Raw genomic sequence first — 21469 nt, forward strand, 5'->3', positions numbered from 1 at the left:
AAACTTTTTATTTCTGTCCCAGGGTTAATTATCCTTCCCCCTACTTTTTTTGTATTTTAAGTTTAGTGATGTTTTGTTTTAATTAGAGATAAGATCTCCCTCTGTTGCCCAGGCTGAAGTACAGTGACATGTCATAGCTCATTGCAACCTCAAACTCCTGGGTTCAAGTGATCCTCCCACTTCAGCCTCCTGAGTAGCTGGGACTACAGGCGTGTACTACCATGCCTGGTTAATAGATAGTAGAGCATTACTTGGGGCAGTGGACTCAGTATGATTACTAAGTTGTCCAGAGCTCAGTATTTAGTGCAAAGATGTGTCAGTTCGGTTTTCTTATTGGTACATAGAAGGGATTTAAATACATGTATAAAGGACATACTTTTAGGTCCAAGAAGGTGTTTTCATAGTTTTCCTTATGTTAGAGCCAATTTCCTTCTTAAATTAAGGGGGACTCATTTCTTTTTTTTTTTTTTTGAGACGGAGTCTCGCTCTGTCGCCCAGGCTGGAGTGCAGTGGCGCAATCTCGGCTCACTGCAAGCTCCGCCTCCCGGGTTCATGCCATTCTCCTGCCTCAGCCTCTCCGAGTAGCTGGGACTACAGGCGCCCACCACCACGCCCGGCTAATTTTTTTGTATTTTTAGTAGAGACGGGGTTTCACCGTGGTCTCGATCTCCTGACCTCGTGATCTACCCGCCTCGGCCTCCCAAAGTACTGGGATTACAAGCGTGAGCCACCGTGCCCGGCCTTCATTTCTAATCTTCTCAAAAATGGACACTTCACAGCATATTTAGAAAGTATTTTACAAGTCATTGTACTGCTCCTAGACTAAACCCATAATTGTCACTTGCCTGATAAATTATAATAGTTTCTAGTTGGTCTCTAGTTTGTACTTTACCCCCTTCAAGTCTGTTTTCTACACCACGATCAGAATGGTTCTCTTAAGATGTAAATCAGGATGTTTGTTGTTCTTAGAATAAAATCCAACTCCCTGTGGTCCTGCCAGGTGATGTCTGCCCGCCTCTCCAGTCTCACTTTATGTCACCCTTCTATATGATGCTGGAGCTCCACTGGACTTCCTTCAGCATTTCTGATACTTCTGTTGGTGGTCTTTGTACATGTTACTGTTCTCCTGCCTTGAAGGTGTTTCTTGGCATGTATTACATCCCTACCTCCACACACACACACATGTGAGTCATATAGTCTTTATTTTGTCTCTTTTTTCCTTTTAAGGTAAAAATTACATATAAATACTGTAATCATTAAGATCTTAAGTGTATAATTTACTACATTATTACATGTGTATATACCCATGTAATCACCACCCAGCTCAAGATACAGAATTATTTCTAGTGCCTCAGAAGGTCCCCATCGGTCCCTCTCACCAAACTACTGTTAGGACTTCTTTTGCCATAAATCAGTTCTGTTTTTGAATTTCATATAAGTGGAATCTGTGAAAGCACATTGTCTTTAGCATCTGCCTTTCACTCACTATTGTGTCTCATACATTCTTTACCTGACTGCCTTCTCATCTAGGACTCAGCTTAAATGTCGCCTTCTAGAAGCTGCCTCTGACCGCTCTGACTAGGCACACTTCTGCTCAACTTGTTCTCTTCTTTTTTGGGAGCTGATTACCATCTTTACTAGCCTCCTAAGGCTGCCATAAAAATTACCACACACTGAGTGGCTTTAAACAACAGAATTTTAATTCTCTCATAGTTACGGAGGCTAGAAGTGTGGAAAAACAAGGTATTGGCAGAGCCACACACCCTCCAAAAGCTCTAGGCGAGAATCCTTCCTTGCCTCTTTCAGCTTCCAGTAGCTCCTGGCCTGCCTGGGCCTGTGGCAGCATAACTCCAAGCTTGCCCTCCCTCTTCATATGGCCTTCTTCCCTGTGTTTCTGTCCCTTTGTCCTCTTCTTGCATAATACTCTGATCATTCCCTTTATAGTATTTATCATGAATTGTGTACATGTGGTTATTTTTTAAGGGGTGTGGGGAGCAGCGTCTTGCTTTGTTGCTGATATGCTTTGGCTGTGTCCCCACCCAAATCTCACCTTGAATTGTAGCTCCCATAATTCCCACGAATTGTGGGAGGGACCCGGTCGGAGAAATTGAATCATGGGGGCAGTTTCCTCTATACTGTTTTTGTGGTAGTAAATAAGTCTCATGAGATCTGACGGTTTTATAAGAGGAAACCCCTTTCTCTTGGCTCTCATTCTCTCTTTGCCTGTCGCCACGTAAGACGTGCCTTTCACCTTCCACTGTGATTGTGAGGCCTCCTCAGCCACATGGAACTGTGAGTCCATTAAATCTCTTTTTCCTTATAAATTACCCAGTCTCAGTGGGGCGCAGTGGCTCACGCCTGCAATCCCAGCACTTTGAGAGCCCAAGACGGGAGGATCTCTTGAGGCCAGGAGTTCAAGACCAGCCTGGCCTACATGGTGAAACCCCATCTCTACTAAAAATTCAAAAATTAGCCAGGCCATGGGGTGCACTTCTGTAATCCCAGCTACTCTGGAGGCTGAGGCAGGAGAATCGCTTGAACCTGGGAGGCGGAGGTTGCAGTGAGCCGAGATCGCTGCCACTGCACTCCAGCCTGGCGACAGAGCAAGACTCCGTCTCAAAAAAAGACAAAAAACAAAACAAAAAAAATCTTTTATAGCCCAGGCTGGTCTCAAACTCCTGGGCTCAAGTGATTGCCCAACCCCACCTTAGCCTCCCAAGGCACTGGGATTACAAGGATGAGCCACAATGCCCGGTTGTAATAGCAGTCTTGAGGGAAATATTTAGAAGGTCTACGTTGATTGGCATTTTTACAGAGACTTAAGTGAAAGCACTATTAGCATGACCAGATTTATATGCTGAGAGTTTTAGAAGAAATAGCCATTTTCTTGGATAACTAAGCCAGGATCAGAAGAAATCTGGAGAGGGCAGAAATGAGTTGACTCTAGCAAGATGAAATGTTAAAGCTTTTTTTTTTTTTTTTTTTTTTTTTTTTTTGAGACGGAGTCTTGCTCTGTCCCCCAGGGTGGAGTGCAGTGGCACGATCTCGGCTCACTGCAAGCTCCGCCTCCCAGGTTCAAGCCATTCTCCTGCCTCAGCCTCCCAAGTAGCTGGGACTACAGGCGCCCGCCAACACGCCCGGCTAATTTTTTGTATTTTTAGTAGAGACGGGGTTTCACCGTGTTAGCCTGGATGGTCTCGATCTCCTGACCTCGTGATCCGCCCGCCTCGGCCTCCCAAAGTGCTGGGATTACAGGCTTGAGCCACCGCGCCCGGCTTAAAGCTTTAGATGCAGCGTCACACCTGCATTCCAGTAGTCAACCTCATATTAGCATAGAGAAAGATGGCTTTGCAGTCCATGTGAGAAAGGCCTGAGGGGGTTCAGGTGACTGCAGTATGATTTAGTTGTCCCGGGAGTTAATAATATCTTGAGCAGCATAAGTTATCAAGGAAGAGGGGCTTATAGTCACGTTCTGCTTCCTATTCATATACCACTTGAAATGCTCCTTTTGCCCTAGACCACATGTTTGTGTTGATTTAACAACAAATTGGATTGTCTGAAGCAGGGGTTGTCAAACTGAAGCCCCCAGTCTGCCTGTTTTTGTGAATACAGTTTTATTAGAACACAGCCAGGCCCATTTGCTTACATATTTTCTGTGACTGCTTTCCTGTTTCAAGTGTTATGTATTTGTTACAAAGACCATATGGCCTGCAAAGCCTCAAATATTTACTATCTAGACCTTTACAGAGAAAGCTCTCCAACCCGTGGTGTATTAAACTAGACCTAGATGATGAAGGAGACTGAAACCATGGCAAAAAGGAGTATAGGAACAGATGATCAAAAGATTTAGGTGTGGCAGGAAGAGCTGTCTTCAAATATTTGAAAGACTGTAGTTTAGAAGAAAAATTAGGCCTGGTGTAGTGGTTCTTGCCTGTAGTCCTAGAACTTTGGGAGGCTGAGGTGGGCAGATCACCTGAGGTCAGGAGTTCAAGACCAGCCTGACCAACATGGTGAAACCGTGACTCTACTAAAAGTACAAAAATTAGCCAGGAGTGGTGGCGGGTGCCTGTAATCCCAGCTACTCAAGAGGCTGAGGCAGGAGAATCGTTTGAACCTGGGAGGCAGAGGTTGCAGTGAGCTGAGATCACACCACTGCACTCCAGCCTGGGTGACACAGTGAGACTCTGTCTCAAAAAAAGAAAAATTAGACTGCTTAACTTTGTAGAGCAAAATGAAAACACAGGATAGATGATATAGGGCAGGGGAGGATTTTGTTAGTGTATAGAAAAATTGTTTTAACTTTGAATTGGGTTGCTTCTGGAAGTAATGAGTTGGTGAGTTTTTTTGTTTGTTTTGGTTTTTTGGTGATGTGAGGCCTTTAAAATGAGGCCCGATGACTGTTTTATGTCTTCTACTAAATGAGGGTCAGATATACAATGGTATATAAAGTTAGGCATCTCTGAGCTCTGAGGTTTTTCATGGAACGAGTCTATCAAACCCAGCCTGTGGTCCTCAAGCAGTTTTGAGGGCTCTAGCTTACCCTAGCCTGATAGATTGTAGAGCCAAGCAAGTCATGCCAGTTCTTAACTGGATTATCTACCTGGTTCAGGTTTCCTGGTGTTTGCCAAAATGTCACTCCAGTGGAAAATAATACCAGTGGAAATAATAATGTTAACAAACATTAACAAACCCAAATCTAGTCTAGCACCTTTAAAAGTTTGCATTTTATTTTTTTCATGAACGTGGAAGGTTTAAGTCATTCTTCTTCTCGTGGGTTCTTAAGACAGTTTAGAATTTCTTTGTTTATTGTGAGTGGTATGTGACCTTGAAAAATACTCAGGTGTGTAAGGCGAGAGCACAGAGTTTTGCTGCCTTCTATAATCTATTAATCTTTCTTCCTGTTTGAACTCATCAGCTGTTATTGAATGTGAAATAATTGAAATCCAATTAGGTAAACTGGCCTTCTTGTGTCATACTTCTGATCTCCTGAAGTTGAAATTTCATGTTAAAGCCTCAGAATTTTAAAAGAGGAGCTTTTCAAGTCAAAATACCATTCCTTAAAGACATTCTTTTATTTGTATTTTATTTTTATTTTTTTATTTTTTGAGACGGAGTCTCCCTCTCTCACCCAGGCTGGAGTGCAGTGGCGCGATCTCGGCTCGCTGCAAGCTCCGCCTCCCGGGTTCACGCCATTCTCCTGCCTCAGCCTCTCCGAGTAGCTGGGACTACAGGCGCCCGCCACCATACCCGGCTAATTTTTTGTATTTTTAGTAGAGACGGGGTTTCACCGTGTTAGCCAGGATGGTCTCAATCTCCTGACCTCGTGATCCGCCCGCCTGGGCCTCTCAAAGTGCTGGGATTACAGGCGTTAGCCACCGCGCCTGGCCTAAAAGACATTCTTTTAGATTAAAGTTAAATTATGGAAAGCTGCTGAATGAAAATGAGCAAACAGTTGAATTAAGAACATTGTACAGTTACTTTGTGCACTATATTAGGTATTAATGTGATATCTTAAATGGTTTTCTTCTGATCTGAACTTACAACTTCTGTGCTTTACGATGGATGGTGGACTTGAAAGGGGTGATTTTTCATTTTATTTGCACTGCTGGCTATATTTCGTGGTTCTGGGTGCAGACTTTTGTGAAGTAGAGGAGTGTAGGGCCCTCCTACCTTGTCATTGGCAGCCTGTAGGGGTCCATATTGGTTCCTGGTCCTCAGGTCTGAAGACTTAAATTCAGGCAGTCCTGTCAGTTCAGAACTCTTTCATTCTGCACAGGCTCCCATGGAGTGATATCTATTATGGAAAGGCTTTGTAAACTGTAGACCATCCTGGGTGGCACGGTGGCTCACGCCTGTAATCCCAGCGCTTTGGGAGGCCAAGATGGGTGGATCGTGAGGTCAGGAATTCGAGACCAGCCTGGCCAACATGGTGAAACCTTGTCTCTACTAAAAATACAAAAAATTAGCCGAGCGTGGGGGCACCCACATGTAATCCCAGTTAGGAGGCTGAGGCAGGAGAGTCACTTGAACCCAGGAGGCGGAGGTTACAGTGAGCCGAGATCACACCATTGCACTCCAGCCCGGACAACAGTGTGAGACTCCATCTCAAAAAAACAAAAAACAGCAACAACAACAAAACTGTAGACCATCCTACAAGTGAAAGTTGTAAGTTTAGTACATGTTTAGTAAGAACACTAGTAAAATTTCCCTCCACTTACCCATGGGAGATACAGTCCAAGACCCCCAATGGATGCCCCAAACCAAGGATAGTATGGAACCCTGTACAGTAGGTTCTCTATCCACAGGTTCCACATCCATAGATTCAACCAACTGTGGATTGAAAATATTAAAAAAAAAATAACAATACAACAAAAGATACAAATAAAAAGACAATGCAATATAACAGTTATTTACTTAGCATTTACATTGTATTAGATATTGTAAGTAACGTGAGATGACTTAAAGTATATGGCCAGGTGCGGTGGCTCACGCCTGTAATCCCAGCACTTTGGGAGGCCGAGGTGGGTGGATCACGAGGTCAAGAGATCGAGACCATCCTGGCTAACACAGTGAAACTCCGTCTCTACTAAAAATACAAAAAATTAGCCAGGCGTGGTGGTGGGCGCCTGTAGTCCCAGCTACTCAGGAGGCTGAGGCAGGAGAATGGCATGAACCTGGGAGGCTGAGCTTGCAGTGAGCCAAGATCACGCCACTGCACTCCAGCCTGGGAGACAGAGTGAGACTCTGTCTCAAAAAGAATATGGGAAGATGTGTGTAGGTTATAGACAAATACTGTGCCATTTTATATAAGGGAGTTGAACATCCACAGAGAGTCCTGGGGCCAGTTCCCCACAGATACTGAGGGGCAACTGTATATACTATTTTTTCCTATACATTCACACCTGTGATAAAATTTAGGCACACACAGTGAGTGATTAACAACAACAACTAAGAATAGAACAACTATAACAATGTACTGTAATAAAAGTTATGTGAATTTGGTCTCTCTCAAAACGTCTGTATGTACTGTACTTACCTATTTTCCGACCCTGGTTGGCTATGGTTAAAATGAAACCTTGAGTAAGTAGGCAACTGCTGTACTAATATAAGTGGGCTCCTGCTGAGAGGCTGGATGCAGCTTTAGAGCTTCTACCTCTGGCCATTAGAACATTAGAAGCAAACCACATTGTCCATCATCATTTCTTTTTTTTTTTTTTTTTTTTTTGAGATGGAGTCTCACTCTGTAGTCTAGGCTGGAGTGCAGTGGCGCAATCTTGGCTCACTGCAGCCTCTGCCCCCTGGGTTCAAGCGATTCTCCTGCCTCAGCCTCCCAAGTAGCTGGGATTACAGGCGTGTGCCACCACACCTGACTAATTTGTTTTTGTATTTTTAGTAGAGACGGAGTTTCACCGTGTCAGCCAGGCTGGTCTTGAACTCATGACCTCAAATGATCCTCCCGCCTCAGCCTCCCAAAGTGCTGGAATTATAGGCGTGAGCCACGCGCCTGGCCAGCCCATCATCATTTCTTACTACTGTGTCAGATCGTTTGTCTGATTTATTTCATTTTAGTCAGGATGGGTTGGAGAAATGGAAGAACCTCAGACATGGAGTCTGTTGAATAAACATTTGGCTTACTGGTTGACTCTGCTAAAAGAGTCAAATGTATTTTAAACATTTTCTATTTATTTACTATTTATTTCTATATATATTTCTATATTCTAAACATTTCTATTTATTTACTTCTTTGTTCCATCACACTTTTAAGTCTTGAATGTATTTCTTGCATATTCATAAAACTTATTCAGAAAGAAATTTTGATCTTTAATTATGATTTTAAAAATCAGATACTCAAATGATTACTGCTTATTTTGTATACATACTGAACATACATAGAAAATATAAGCAAAGGTGGCCGGGCCTGGTGGCTCACGCCCGTAATTCCAGCACTTTGGGAGGCCGAGGCAGGTGGATCACCTGAGATCAGGAGTTCAAGACCAGCCTGGCCAACATGGTGAAACCCCGTCTCTACTAAAAATACAAAAACTAGCCAGGTGGTGCGCGCCTGTAATCCCAGCTACTCGGGAGGCTGAGGCAGGAGAATTGGTTGAACTCAGGAGGCGGAGGCTGCAGTGAGCTGAGATCGTGCCACTGCACTCCTGCCTGGGTGACAGAGTGACTCCGTCTCAAAAAAAAAAGCAAAACTTTTTCAAGCGTGTGACTAGTATAATATGTAAATTTCAGATGGATGAATTAGGTAATATTCGCCCAGGTAATACTGTGAACCCTCAAGGAGGGTTTGAACTAGGCTAATATTACCTAGTTCAAGACTTGTCTGTTACCAGTTTTGTATCCCTTCTTCCCCATACCTAGCAGTGTGTGTGTGTGGAGTGAATAAGTTATCAATATGACCCTTAAAGTTTTACATGTTTATGTATGTCTTTTAAAATTTCCTTTACATTCTTATTAAATAGCTCAGTAACTGGGGAATAAGTTCCCTTACCATACAACCGTAACCTATTTTGTCTTCCTTTGCATGTTTATGCAATTCAGTATCCTGCTATACAGGGATCTGTCATTCCTTTGGTACTTAAAACATACGTAATTATAATAGCTAATACTTACATAGTACTTACTGTAGGTCAGTTCTAAGCACTTCACATATCTAATCCTTATGACAATCCCTTGAGGTAAGGACTATCATCTTCATTTTACAGGTGAAGAAACTAAGGCAGAGAGATAAAGTAACTTGCCCAAGGTCTCACAGCTAGTAAGTGTATTGTAATGGTATCAAAAGGAAACACAGATTCCTCTAAGTTGAGAGGGATGAAGGAGGTTGAGAAGGTGTGTGGTTAGTGTGTGAATGCATACAGTGTGCATTTTACTGATCCTGCATAATAAGTGAGGACATGTAAGCAATATAAATTTCTCTACTGAAACACCGTAATATAAAAGCTGATTGAGAGTGAAGGATGAGTCAGTGATTATCCTGGCGATTTGGACTCTGGTTAAGTATGTGCCAATGAAACAACTACTGTATGATTAACTCTGTGATTTGGGGTTGATCTTTAGACTTCCCCTGTGATAATATCTGACTGCTTGATAGTCTTTGCCTCATTTATGTTGCTATTCCAGTTTTGCTACTCAGATTAGGACATCATAAAAATAGATGTATTCTCCAGGTTATTTTTGTATTATTATTATTATTATTTTTGAGACTCGGTCTTGCTTTGTCGCCTAGGCTGGAGTGCAGTGGCACAGCCTTGGCTCACTGCAACCTTTGCCTCAGCCTCCCGAGTAGCTGGGATTACAGGCGTGTGCCACCACGGCCCAGCAAATTTTTATATTTTTAGTAGAGATGGGGTTTCACCACATTGGCCAGGCTGATCTTGAACTCCTGATCTCAAGTAATCTGCCTGCCTTGGCCCTCCCAAAGTGCTAGGATTATAGGTGTGAGCCACCATGCCTGGCCTGTATTATTTTTGTACTATTACTTTCTTCCCCCCCTTTTTTTTTTGAGATGGTATCTCACTATGTTGCCCAGGCTGGTCTCAAATTCCTGGGCTCAAGTGATCCTCAGGCCTCAGCCTTTTGAGTAGCTGCGTTAATATGCATGCGCCACTGCACCTGGCTTTACTATTATTTTCATTTGAGAAATGTTATTCTGTTTACTAGTAGGCAAAGATTTACTCTGAATATTTTCTTTCATTTCTTAACAGTACAGTGCTGTGGATACCAATCCACTTTCTCTGTATGTCATGCATCCATTTTGGAACACTATAGTAAAGGTAAGATAATTAATATGCATGTACTTTTTGTTTTAGTAAGTTTTAAAGATTTTAACCTATTTTTTGGAGTATTATAAATGCAACTCTCAGTTTCATAAGATTTCTAGAGAAACTACCCTTCCCATCCTCCCGTTCCTTAGTCACATACCTTTTGATTTATCTTACTGTTGAAGTTTATACCCTGGGATTTGTCATTTTTGTAAAATCCCTTTTAAAATTTTTCTAAAATAGACTTAATGTTATGATTATAGAAGTTTGCTGATTACAGAGTTAGTTAAAAAATAGAGGATAGAAGAAAGAATGCTAATGGAGATTATCGTTTATGTGTTAATGTCTATAACTTCTCCATATGATCTTTCAAATTTATAGCTTTTATTATGACTTCAATTTGCATGTTGTAGTATATATTGGACAGAGATTCCTCTACTTTAATTATTTTATAATTATTTTGCAAAAATAGGTATTTCCTACTTGGCTGGCGCCCAATCTGATAACTTTTTCTGGCTTTCTGCTGGTTGTATTCAATTTTCTACTAATGGCATACTTTGATCCTGACTTTTATGCCTCAGGTAAGAATATTACTTTATTATAAAATTTAAAATGTCTGAGTAGAGAAAAATGAAATGTGGTTGCTTATTTTCTGGTTTTGTTAAAATGTTCATATTTCCAAAAAATTTTGAATATTATAATGGCATCACTTTGCCATTATATTAGATATTAGATATGTTGTCTAAAAAGCAATGAGGTTTTGACAGATAAAGAATAATTAGGTTTACATGAAGATGGAAAGTTAAAACTCAAAACTTTGCCTAAAAATAAATACAAACAGGGCTCAGTTTACCTGTCAGCAATAGGGACATCCCTTCTCCTTTTCTAGTCATGAAAGAAAAATCCCCTTTCTTCTGAAGGAAATGTGATTGTCTTTTCTTCTTCCCTGCATCCCTACTTGACTTGAATGACTCCTAGTTTCCTCTGAAAATGATTCTTAGACCTTAAGTATTTATTGCTAAGTCTGGACCCTTATTAGGGAAGAGAGGAAGGAGGCACTTTTGGAGCCAGTGGTCAGCCTGCTCCTGCCCTCTGCTCCAACATCTTCTCTCTCACCCGTTTTATCTTCACTCTGTTTCACACCCAGCTTCTGCCCCAGGCCAAAGAATTGGAATGAGGAGGGAATAGTTGGAGAGAGTTTTGTTTTTATTGTTCAGTCAGTTGATTGCATTGAGAGGAATAGAAAGTTGGAGATAGATGGGCATTTTTTGCATTCTAAGAGAATTTTCCAACAGTAATACTTAGATATGATGTCGTCAGGAGCGTTAGTGTTATAATTCATCTGTGTATGAGTTCAGCAGACTTTTCTGGACTGACCTGGAGAAACTGAGTACCACTGACAACATTGTTTTAGTAGAAAAATTTGGAGTTTCAAACACTTAAGACTTTTTTTTTTTTTTTTTTTGAGACAGAGTCTCACTGGGTCGCCCAGGCTGGAGTACAATGACGCCATCTTGGCTCACTGAAACCTCTGCCTCCCAGGTTCAAGCAATTCTCCTGCCCCAGCCTCCTGAGTAGCTGGGACTACAGGCGTGCACTACCATGCCCAGCTAATTTTTATATTTTTAGTAGAGCAGGGTTTCACCATGTTGGCCAGGCTGGTCTCGAACTCCTGAGCTCAAATGATCCACCTGCCTTGGCCTCCCAAAGTGCTGGGATTACAGGTGTGAGCCACTGCACCTGGCCAAGGCTTTTGATACTATAGAAATTCTGAATTTTGAACGTATACATATGCTGAACTTTACTGAAACTTTTAGTCATAGCTTCTGTACATGTAATAAAATGGTAATTGAAGTTGGAAATGCCAACTCTGAAGCATGAGAAGATCATAAAGTACACATGAATAAAGAGTAAGATTAAATTTTGTTAAGCATTGTTTGGGTATTGTGGGTTTTAAAAAAATTTTTTATTTTATTTTGTTTTTTTTTTTGTATTTTAATCCTCAGTACACCCTAAAGAATGTATCTTTGTAACTAGAAATATTATTTTCTTTGACAACTCTAAATAAGATTACTTACTTAGTTATTAAGAGCATCAAACATATGTAAATGTTATATGTATCTCCCCAAATCATATAAGTTCAAGGACCAGATAAACCATCTGTTCCCAAAATATTTGGAAAATACAAGATGGGAGAGATTAAATGATACATTCGAGGTTACACTGCTGATTGATTACAAAGCCAGGACTAGAACCCAGACTTTCTGATTCTCAGTTGTTTTGTCTTAGGGGAAAAAGTGAGCTCTAGATATTTCAGAATGATTCTGATGCCCAAGTCATTCAGTTGAGGTGATCTATCTATACCCAAATCAAAAGGTCTTTTGTTTAGCTAATTAATAGTATAGGAAAGGATAAGGTGAAGGCTCAATACAAGTTTGTAATACAATCATAAACAACAAGAATTAGATTAAATGCAATTAGTTTTTAAATTCCAAAAATACATTATTTTTCATTGTAGGCATATGAAAATTATTTATTTTCAAGTAATGGTGAACACTCAGTCTTGAGTTATGATAAAAGCTCAAAATAAATGCTTACTGTTTGTGAGGGGCTAGGAAGTTGCTTTTTTGTCAGTTTCCTGATATTATTTACCTAATTCTGGATTCAAAATATATTGTGAAGTACTTTAACTTCTAATGAACAAATAGCAACACTTCTCACTGTCAGTATATGTTATGGTAAGAACTTAAACTGTATTAAAATCTTAGTTGCTTTCCTTTTCAGCACCAGGTCACAAGCATGTGCCTGACTGGGTTTGGATTGTAGTGGGCATCCTCAACTTCGTAGCCTACACTCTAGGTAAGGAATTGGTAAATACTATAGTCAGTGACTGGTGAATCAGCAAGGATAGCCACGTATTAAAATAACATTTTCTCCTGTGCTTAATTCATTTTAACTAGAGTTTATTAGTATCCTGTTCAAATTGATAAATATGTTTTTGAGTTTCTCTATAAAAAATTTTGTCATTCATTGCAAGGGATTCACAGAATAAGATAAGAGTTGGTAAACTACCACTTGTGGGCCAAATTTGGTGTGTAGCCTATTTTTGTTAGTGAAGTTTTACTGGCACGCATCTATGCTCATTCCTTTATAGATTGTCTGTGGCTGCTTTCCTGCGATAAAGACACAGTTGAATAGTTGCAACAAAGACTGTATGGCCTGCAAAACCTAAAATATTTATCATGCGGCCTTTAAAAAATATTTACCAACCTCTGGAATAAGACATCATTTTTGCTTAAGTTTGGGAGGCAATACTGTCATATGTAATAATTAAAAAATAGATAGTATGATAGAACACAGTGGGAGAACAAATAAGGAAGTGATCGATTCTTTTTTGGTACAGGGAGTGGTCAGGGAGTGGACTGGGAGGCCTACTGTGCTAGACCATACTGTCTGTCCTGCCAAGAATGCTTTTCATTAGGATTATCCTCATGGCTTGTCCTGCATTCTTCTCTCCTCTTTCCCTGCTTTATTTTTCTCCATAGCATTTAAAACCATGTAACATGTTATCTATTTACTTGCCTGCTTGTTTGTCTTCTCTCTTTTCTAACTAAAACGTTAAGTTTTGTGAAAGTGAGTACTGCGTTGTTCACTACTGTATCCCCAGTATCGTAGACACTCAGTACATAGTTTTTAAATACATGTAAAATGGCAGACCCTGACTTCAAGTTGCTTAGATCTCTTAAGATAAAAATGACTTGTTCTCATAAAACCAGCATAACCTGCTACACGATTATTTGCTGATATGGTAGATGTCATGCTGACCAGAGAGAGCTGCAAGAGTTTGGAGAAGGAAGAAATCAGTGACGTCTAGAAGAATTAGGGGAAAGCTTAGTTAAAAGCTACATATTTAGGCAGAGGTTTTTGCACATTTGTTATTAAATATGAGCAGGTCTTTAAGTGCTGCTGAAGGATTTGGTTGCCAAGGACTGCTGAGAGGAATAGGGAAAAGTTGAGGGTGGCCGTGAGCTCTGACTTTTGACAGCACACCGTAAGATCCTTTGATGTACCATCTACTTGTTCTAGGCCCACAGTTTTCTGGCAAAAACCCTGGCCTGACATGAACTGTTTGTTGCAAATCAGTCTTGAACGAACATGAAGCGGTTTATAATCGTTATTCTACCTAGTGTGACTATTCATGACATTTTGCTGCAGAAATACTAAGATGTTTGATCACAGGATGCTGCTCTATGTCCTACTGGGGAGTCTCTGATAATATATGATATATGCCCTGAATTACCTTTTTAAGAAAAAAAAATTCTAAAGCATATCTGGACCTCAGACTTGTGGAGATGAAATGGGTGTAGTGAGAAAATGTATAAAACCTAATTAATACATAGTTTATGAATTCATTATTGAAATAACTGCATAGGAGTTACACTGAAAATGGGAAATTGTTAAGCCAGTAAATAATGAGAAAAGACTTTCCGGGAATATTTTAGCTACTTCAGGGCAAAAACTTTCCCAACCCTGTATAATAGAAATCTGTAGTATTTAGATAGGGAGTTTGGGATTCATCTTTTCATATAGTCTTCAACAATATATTATGCCACAGACTGATCTAGGCACTGGGGAATATACTTTGGTGAGCAAGATTAACAGTAATTATAGGAGTTTTTAATTCCTTAATCTGAATTTTTGCAATTAGCCTAATTCTAATGCACTTAGTTAACAAAACTGTTTCTTTTGGAGGAAAAATTGTATAATTCAGTGAGACAGGCTGTCTCTAACAGGCTCTTCTGTTTCTGCCTGTAAAATGAAGGTGTTCCACTGTGCTTTATCCTAAACTCTGGCTTTCTCCTCATTCCCTTAGTAATGGTGATTCTCACTCTACAATCTTAGTTAAGATTCCCATGTTTATGTCTAGCCCCCATCTGTGTTCTGAGTTCCTAATAAGTACCCTTGGATTGTGTCCCTTGACATTACCATGTGGATCTCACTAACATTTCAATTTCAGTATCTAAAATTGTTCTCTGCATCTTGTCTTGTCTGTCAGCCTTGCTGCTTCTTCTGACTTTCTTTTTTCTATTAACACTACCACTATCTTCGTTACCCAGAATAGAAACTGGAGATTCTCTTGTCCTTAGGCCTTATGCCTCATCTTTTGCTGCATTTTATCATTTTTATTTCCTTGATCTCACCTACCACCAGCTTCTCATTCCTACTGCATTTTGTCTCAGTTGAGGCCTGCTAATTAGTGTCCCTCTCTCCAGCCTGTCATTCACACCCTCAGGTGCCTCTTCCTGAAGCATTACTTTCATTCTTGTCATTTCTCTACTCAGATACCTTTAGTAACTCTCTATATTCCCTACAACTTTTAAAAACTGGCTCAAATCTCCTTTTTGACCTTTTCATATACTTCACTCTTCACATGCTAGTCTCTAGTCAAACTAAAGTTCTTGGCATTTTCTGAACATGCATTGTGCTTTTCCACCCTGGTGTGTTTTGCTGATAGCATACCCTCCTCTTGAAATGTCATGCTTCTTTATCTTTTATCAGCTGAAATCCAACTCATTCTTTATGTCCTCTACTCAGATTTCACTTGCCTGAAAAGCCATTCTAGATTATCTTAGCCTAAAGAGAACCTTTCCCTTTCTGTACTCTTATGGTTTGTGATATACCATACTTTTATTATCATGTTTTGTTCCTTTCTCTTTGAGTTTCGCTCTTGTTGCCCAGGCTGGAGTGCAGTGGTGTGATTTCAGCTCACTGCAACTTCCGCCTCCTGGGTTCAAGCGATTCTCCTGCCTCAGCCTCCCAAGTAGCTGAGATTACAGGTGCGCACCATCCCCGGCTAAGTCTTTGTATTTTTAGTAGAGACAGGGTTTGGCCATGTTGGCCAGGCTGGTCTTGGACTCCTAACCTCAGGGGATCCTCCTGCCTTGGCCTCCGAAAGTGCTGGGATCATAGGCTTGAGCCACCACACCCAGCCTGTTCCTTTCTCAATTGTAAATACTCTGAGGGCACAGTTTATTCTAAGATCCTTCCAATCCTTATAGCACCAAGAATAGTGCATTAGTTTCAGTAAATTCATTATTATATTTGCTGAATATCCACTGCATGCATTTTCTGAAAGCATTTAAAATTATGGAGGCAGTAGATCTACAAAGAAGTGATTATGATTTCAAACAGGATAAAATAGATGTCGTGACTGAAGTACTTTTGGATCCTAGAGCAAGGAGGGGTGAGATAAGTTGTGATGAATTACTATGGCATGTTCGCTGGAAGCTTGAGAATTTGTAGCTAGTGAAACAACCCAATTGTTATGTAGATTTGGAGGTATTCACAGTCCAACTAAAATGCTACTTTCTCAGATCTAAAATTGACCCCATTCAGTGTAATATGACATTTTGATTTTTAGATTAAACTTTGAAAAATTATATATTTTATTTCTGAAATCTTTGTTTTTTGTTTAAAATTTTTTTAGAGGCAGAGTCTCACTCTGTTGCCCAGACTGGAATGCAGTGGCATGATCATAGCTCACTGCAGCCTCAAACTCCTGGGCTCAAACAATCCTCCCACCTCAGCCTCCTGAGTAGCAGGAACTACAGGTGCGCACCACCATGCCTGGCTAATTTTTAAGTTTTTTGTAAAGATAAAGAGTTTTCGCTATGTTGCCCAGGCTGGTCTCAAATTTGTAGGCTCAAGTGATCCTCCTGCCTTGGCCTCCCAAAGTGTGGGGATTACAGGTGTGAGCCACTGTGCCCTGAACTCTTTGAAGTGTAGAATTAAATAGATTTTTATAGTACCGGCTGATAGCTATACTTAACATTCCTGTGATAAGCTGATTTGTTTTGTTTTTTTTTTTCCTCCAGTTTACTAAAGAAGACTTTCTCCATCCTGGTGCATATGTTGAACTTTTCCTGTGGTTTGTTTTTGTTGCAGATGGTGTGGATGGAAAGCAAGCTCGCAGAACCAATTCTAGCACTCCCTTAGGGGAGCTTTTTGATCATGGCCTGGATAGTTGGTCATGTGTTTACTTTGTTGTAACTGTTTATTCCATCTTTGGAAGAGGATCAACTGGTGTCAGTGTTTTTGTTCTTTATCTCCTGCTATGGGTAGTTTTGTTTTCTTTCATTCTGTCCCACTGGGAAAAGTATAACACAGGGATTCTTTTCCTGCCATGGGGATATGACATTAGCCAGGTGGTAAGTATGTGTTCTACCTTAAATTTTCAACATTACCATGATACCTTTGGAAAGCTTTTGTCATTGCTTATTTATTACTCTTAGGCTTTTTTGATTAGAATTGATATGTACTTAAAATTTTTTTATTTTTTAATGGAAAATTTCAAAAATAGAATAGTATAGTGAATAGTAAAGTAGAGAGAATAAGAAAAAGTAGAGAGAATACACCCTAATGTACCCATTGCTTAGCTTCAGCAATTAGCACACGTGGTCATCCTCGTTTCATGTATAACCTCCCTGAGCCCTTTCTCAATTATTTTATTTGTTTCTGTTTTGTTTTGTGTTGTTTTTGTTCTTGAGATGGAGTCTCACTCTGTCACCCAGGTTGGAGTGCAGTGGCGCAATCTGGGCCCACTGCAGCCCCTGCCTCCCAGGTTCAAGCGATTCTCCTGCCTCAGCCTCCCGAGTAGCTGAGATTATAGGCGCCCACTATCATGCCCAGCTAATTTTTATATTTTTAGTAGAGACAAGGTTTCACTGTGTTGGCCAGGCTGGTCTCCAACTCCTGACCTCAAGTGATCTTCTTGCCTTGGCCTCCCAAAGTGTTAGGATTACAGGCATGAGCCACTGTGCTCGGCCCTTCTCAATTATTTTAAAGGAAATTTCTGATATTATATGATAAATACTTTGCTATATATCTCTAAATGATAATAGCTTCCTTTAAAAAAACAATCACAATGCCAATATTACACCAAAAATTTAACCATTTCTTAATGTTATTGCATGTTCATTTGAACTCTTGATTTTATAAAGAAAGATATGCACATATAATTGAATGGTTGGCTTTTTGTGTTCATTGCCTCTTTTTCAGTGTGTAGAGAGATTTCTTTTTTCTTACTTTAATGGCCTTGCTATTAACTCTCCCTGCCTTTGAATCCCAGCTTTTTGTGCTGCCATTTTGCCCATTTGCACCTAAGTCTCCAGTAAAGAAATCAGAAGTTGGAGTGTTTGTTGAAGGAAGTGGTTGGGTGGGTAAATTTGGATTATCTTACAACTTAACCAATTTATGAGTTGCTGTTAAAGTGCTCCAAATGTTGGCCAGTTGCTTGCATTGTCTCAAAGTTATTTTATAGCATTGTTGGCTAAAAGATTGTATTTTTTTTTTTTGAGACGGAATTTCGCTATTGTTGCCCAGGCTGGAGCACAATGGCATGATCTCAGCTCACTGCAACCTCTGCCTCCTGGGTTCAGGCGATTCTTCCGCCTCAGCCTCCTGAGTAGCTGGGATTACAGGCATGCGCCACCAGGCCTGGCTAATTTTGTATTTTTAGTAGAGATGGGGTTTCTCCATGTTGGTCAGGCTGGTCTGGAACTCCTGACCTCAGGTGATCTGCCCGCCTTGGCCTCCCAGAGTGCTGGGATTACAGGCATGAGCCCCCATGCCCAGCCAAAAGATTGTATTTTTAAAGGTAAGAAGACTTGCCACATACCAAATATAAGCATACTTCTTGCCTTTACTAAAATTGTTTGACTTGACTTAATATTGCATAAAGCATGGTGACTCCTGATCTTTCTAGCGTTAATGCTTCTGTATGCTTTTGTCTGCATTTTCCTTCCAGACTATTTCTTTTGTCTACATAGTGACTGCGGTTGTGGGAGTTGAGGCCTGGTATGAACCTTTCCTGTTTAATTTCTTATATAGAGACCTATTCACTACAATGATTATTGGTAAGAAGCTCCATGTTGAAGCCTGTTTTAACCATCACTTTGTTATCAAAAGAGCCAGTATTTGACTATAACAAGCAACAACACCCTTTGCCTCACAAAACCTCCAGGAAGCAGAACAACCCTACAACCTTGTAGGATTTCAGCCTAACCATTAAGAAAAATAAAGTTTCTTTGTTTTGGGGGTTTTTTTGTTCAGCATCAGCTATTTCTAATCAGAGGGAAATACCAAAATAGATCACATAAGCCTGATCAAGTGACTATTCAAATTAACCTAGGCTGTACTGGAGGGCCCACATTTGGTATAGGTTTTATATTTATCTCAAAGTTGAAAATTACTAGTTTGTATGAAATACAGGACAGATGAAATGTAGCGATTATTTTATAATGTATCCACTCAAAAAATTAAGCTTCTATTCCTCTCAGATATCCTCTTAACCCACTGATTGCTAAAGATTTTTTATGGGCCGGGCGCTGTGGCTCACGCTTGTAATCCCAGCACTTTGGGAGGCCGAGGCGGGCGGATCACGAGGTCAAGAGATTGAGACCATGGTGAAACCCCGTCTCTACTAAAAATACAAAAAATTAGCCGGGCGTGGTGGCGGGCGCCTGTAGTCCCCGCTACTCGGAGAGGCTGAGGCAGGAGAATGGCGTGAACCCGGGAGGCGGAGCTTGCAGTGAGCCGAGATTGAGCCACTGCACTCCAGCCTGGGTGACAGAGTGAGACTCCGTCTCAAAAAAAAAAAAAAAAAGATTTTTTATGGTGGTAATCTTTCTGTTTTGATTTTAGCTAAAGGGGATATCTGTAGGATGATTGACTGAGTGGAGAGGGTATTAGTGGTATGGAAAGAGGTAAAGAGAAATCCAGATGGTTATTTAGGGGCCCCAGGAGTGGCACTGAGAACCTTTGTAGAAGTAAAAAGGTATATGTGCGGGCTATGTCCTGTGTTCTGTTCTCTTATCTAAAAAATAGGCCAGGCACAGTGGCTCAGGCCTATAATCCCAGCACTTTGGGAGGCTGAAGTGGGAGAATCTCTTGAGCCCAGGGGTTTGAGACCAGCTTGGGCAAGATAGTGAAACCCTGTCTCTAGAAAAAAACTAGTTAATCAGGTGTGGTGGCGTGCACCTGTAATGCTAGCTACTTGAGAGGCTGAGGTCAGAGGATCACCAGAGCCCAGGAGTTGGAGGTTACAGTGAGCTATGATCGCATATGCCAATACACTCCAGCTTGGGTGACAGAGCGAGACCCTGTCTCAAAAAAATAAAAGAATAAATAAAAAATAACCCTTTCCCATTTGGTGAACCTTGGTAATGGAATGGGAATTAGGTAAGGCTTAGAAACTGTTTAGAAGATGGCATATTAGGCACTGGCTTTCAGAAAAGGAGTGGTTTGGGCTTTTTTCTGTAGCTCTAGACTGTACGTATTTTAGGAGCTATCTTGAAATCTATCAAATGTTCATTTTTGATACCTGTATAAACTTTTTTCTTTACCTCAAAAAGGCTATTTTTCTTCTCCAATTATGTAGTGACCCTTTTGATTTCCTGCATGTTACATTTAAATGTTAAATTTAGATAAGACAGAATCCTCTAGTATATGAGACATATTTTTTAATGTTAAGTGTGTACTCTAATAGGCACATAATTTTCTTTATAATGTTTCTACTTTTATATAATAAACCCCTATGTACTATTACCCAGTCTCAACTATTTTCAATACCAGTGCCAATCTTGTTTGAAATGCACCAGTACTCTTTAACCCCCTGCTTAGCCCCCAGGTTGTGTTATAATATACAGTTTATTTACTTACTGACATACTTGCCTTATATTTGACCTACCATGTGGTGTTCTTTCCCAGAAGTTTGAAGTACTTCCTTTAGGTTTTTTTATAGTGCAGGTCTGGTAGCAGTTTATTCTCTCTTTTTACTTATGTGAAAGTGTATTGATTTTGCCTGAATTTTTTCTTTTGGCATTTTGAATATATCATTTTAATGTCTTTTGACATCCGTTGTTTCTGAGTCAGCTCATATATCATTGTCACTCTGTAATGTATTATTTTTCTCTTGTTGCTTTCAAGGTTCTCTTTTTATCTTTGGCTTTCAGAAGTTTGACTATGATGTACCTAGGTGTGGTTTTCTTTGTGTTTGTCTTTCTTGGTATTTGTTGAGCTGTTGGCTCTGTTGGACCTGTAACTATTTTTGACTGAATGTGTGAAGTTTTCAGTCACAGTTTTACTTCTTGAGATATTTTTTCTTCCCCTCTCTCTTCTCTTCTGGGACCCCATTTACATGTGTGTTACACAGGTTTGCTTGATACTGTCCTAAAAGTAATTTTCTGCGGCTTTACTAAGTTTTCTTTAATCTCTTTATTCTTTGTAGTGGATAACTTTTATTCATCTATCTTTAAATTCATTGTTTTTTCTTTTTTCTTCCGCCATCTCCAATATGCTGTTGAGCCCATCTAGGAAATCTTTCATTTAAATTATTGTACTTTTCCCTGGGTGCAGTGGCTCACACCTGTAGTGCCAGCACTTTGAGAGGCTGAGGTGAGAGGATTGCTTGAGGCCAGGAAGTCAAGACCAGCCTGGGCAACATAGTGGGATCACATCTCTACAAAAAAATAGAAAAATGAAGCTGAATATGGTGGTGCATGCCTGTAGTCCCAGTTATTTGGGAGGCCGAGGCAGGAGGATCACTTGAGCCCAGGAAGTCAAGGCTGCAGTGAGCTGTAATTGTGCCACTGTACTGCAGCCTGGGCAACAGAGTCAGACCCTGTCTCAGAAAAAAA

At 40.4% G+C, this 21469-nt stretch overlaps 1 protein-coding gene across 3 annotated transcripts in view; it reads left to right on the plus strand.

Annotated features, from left to right (window-relative positions):
- Positions 1 to 21469, plus strand: part of SELENOI (selenoprotein I) — a 47850-nt gene that overhangs the window by 8291 nt on the left and 18090 nt on the right. For 2 of the 3 annotated variants that reach the window (XR_004026960.1, XM_030799671.1), the window contains exons 2-6: positions 9717 to 9785; positions 10246 to 10354; positions 12558 to 12632; positions 16719 to 16981; positions 18580 to 18688. Coding sequence is in view for 2 of the 3 variants with exons in the window: in XM_030799671.1 (XP_030655531.1) it covers positions 9717 to 9785; positions 10246 to 10354; positions 12558 to 12632; positions 16719 to 16981; positions 18580 to 18688 (625 nt within the window). In the remaining variant the exon portion in view is untranslated. The remainder of the gene's footprint in view (positions 1 to 9716; positions 9786 to 10245; positions 10355 to 12557; positions 12633 to 16718; positions 16982 to 18579; positions 18689 to 21469) is intronic. The other variant, XM_030799672.1, reaches the window with a different exon arrangement.

Source organism: Nomascus leucogenys, chromosome 19 (genome assembly GCF_006542625.1).
Source record: "Nomascus leucogenys isolate Asia chromosome 19, Asia_NLE_v1, whole genome shotgun sequence".
Classification (NCBI taxonomy): domain Eukaryota; kingdom Metazoa; phylum Chordata; class Mammalia; order Primates; family Hylobatidae; genus Nomascus; species Nomascus leucogenys.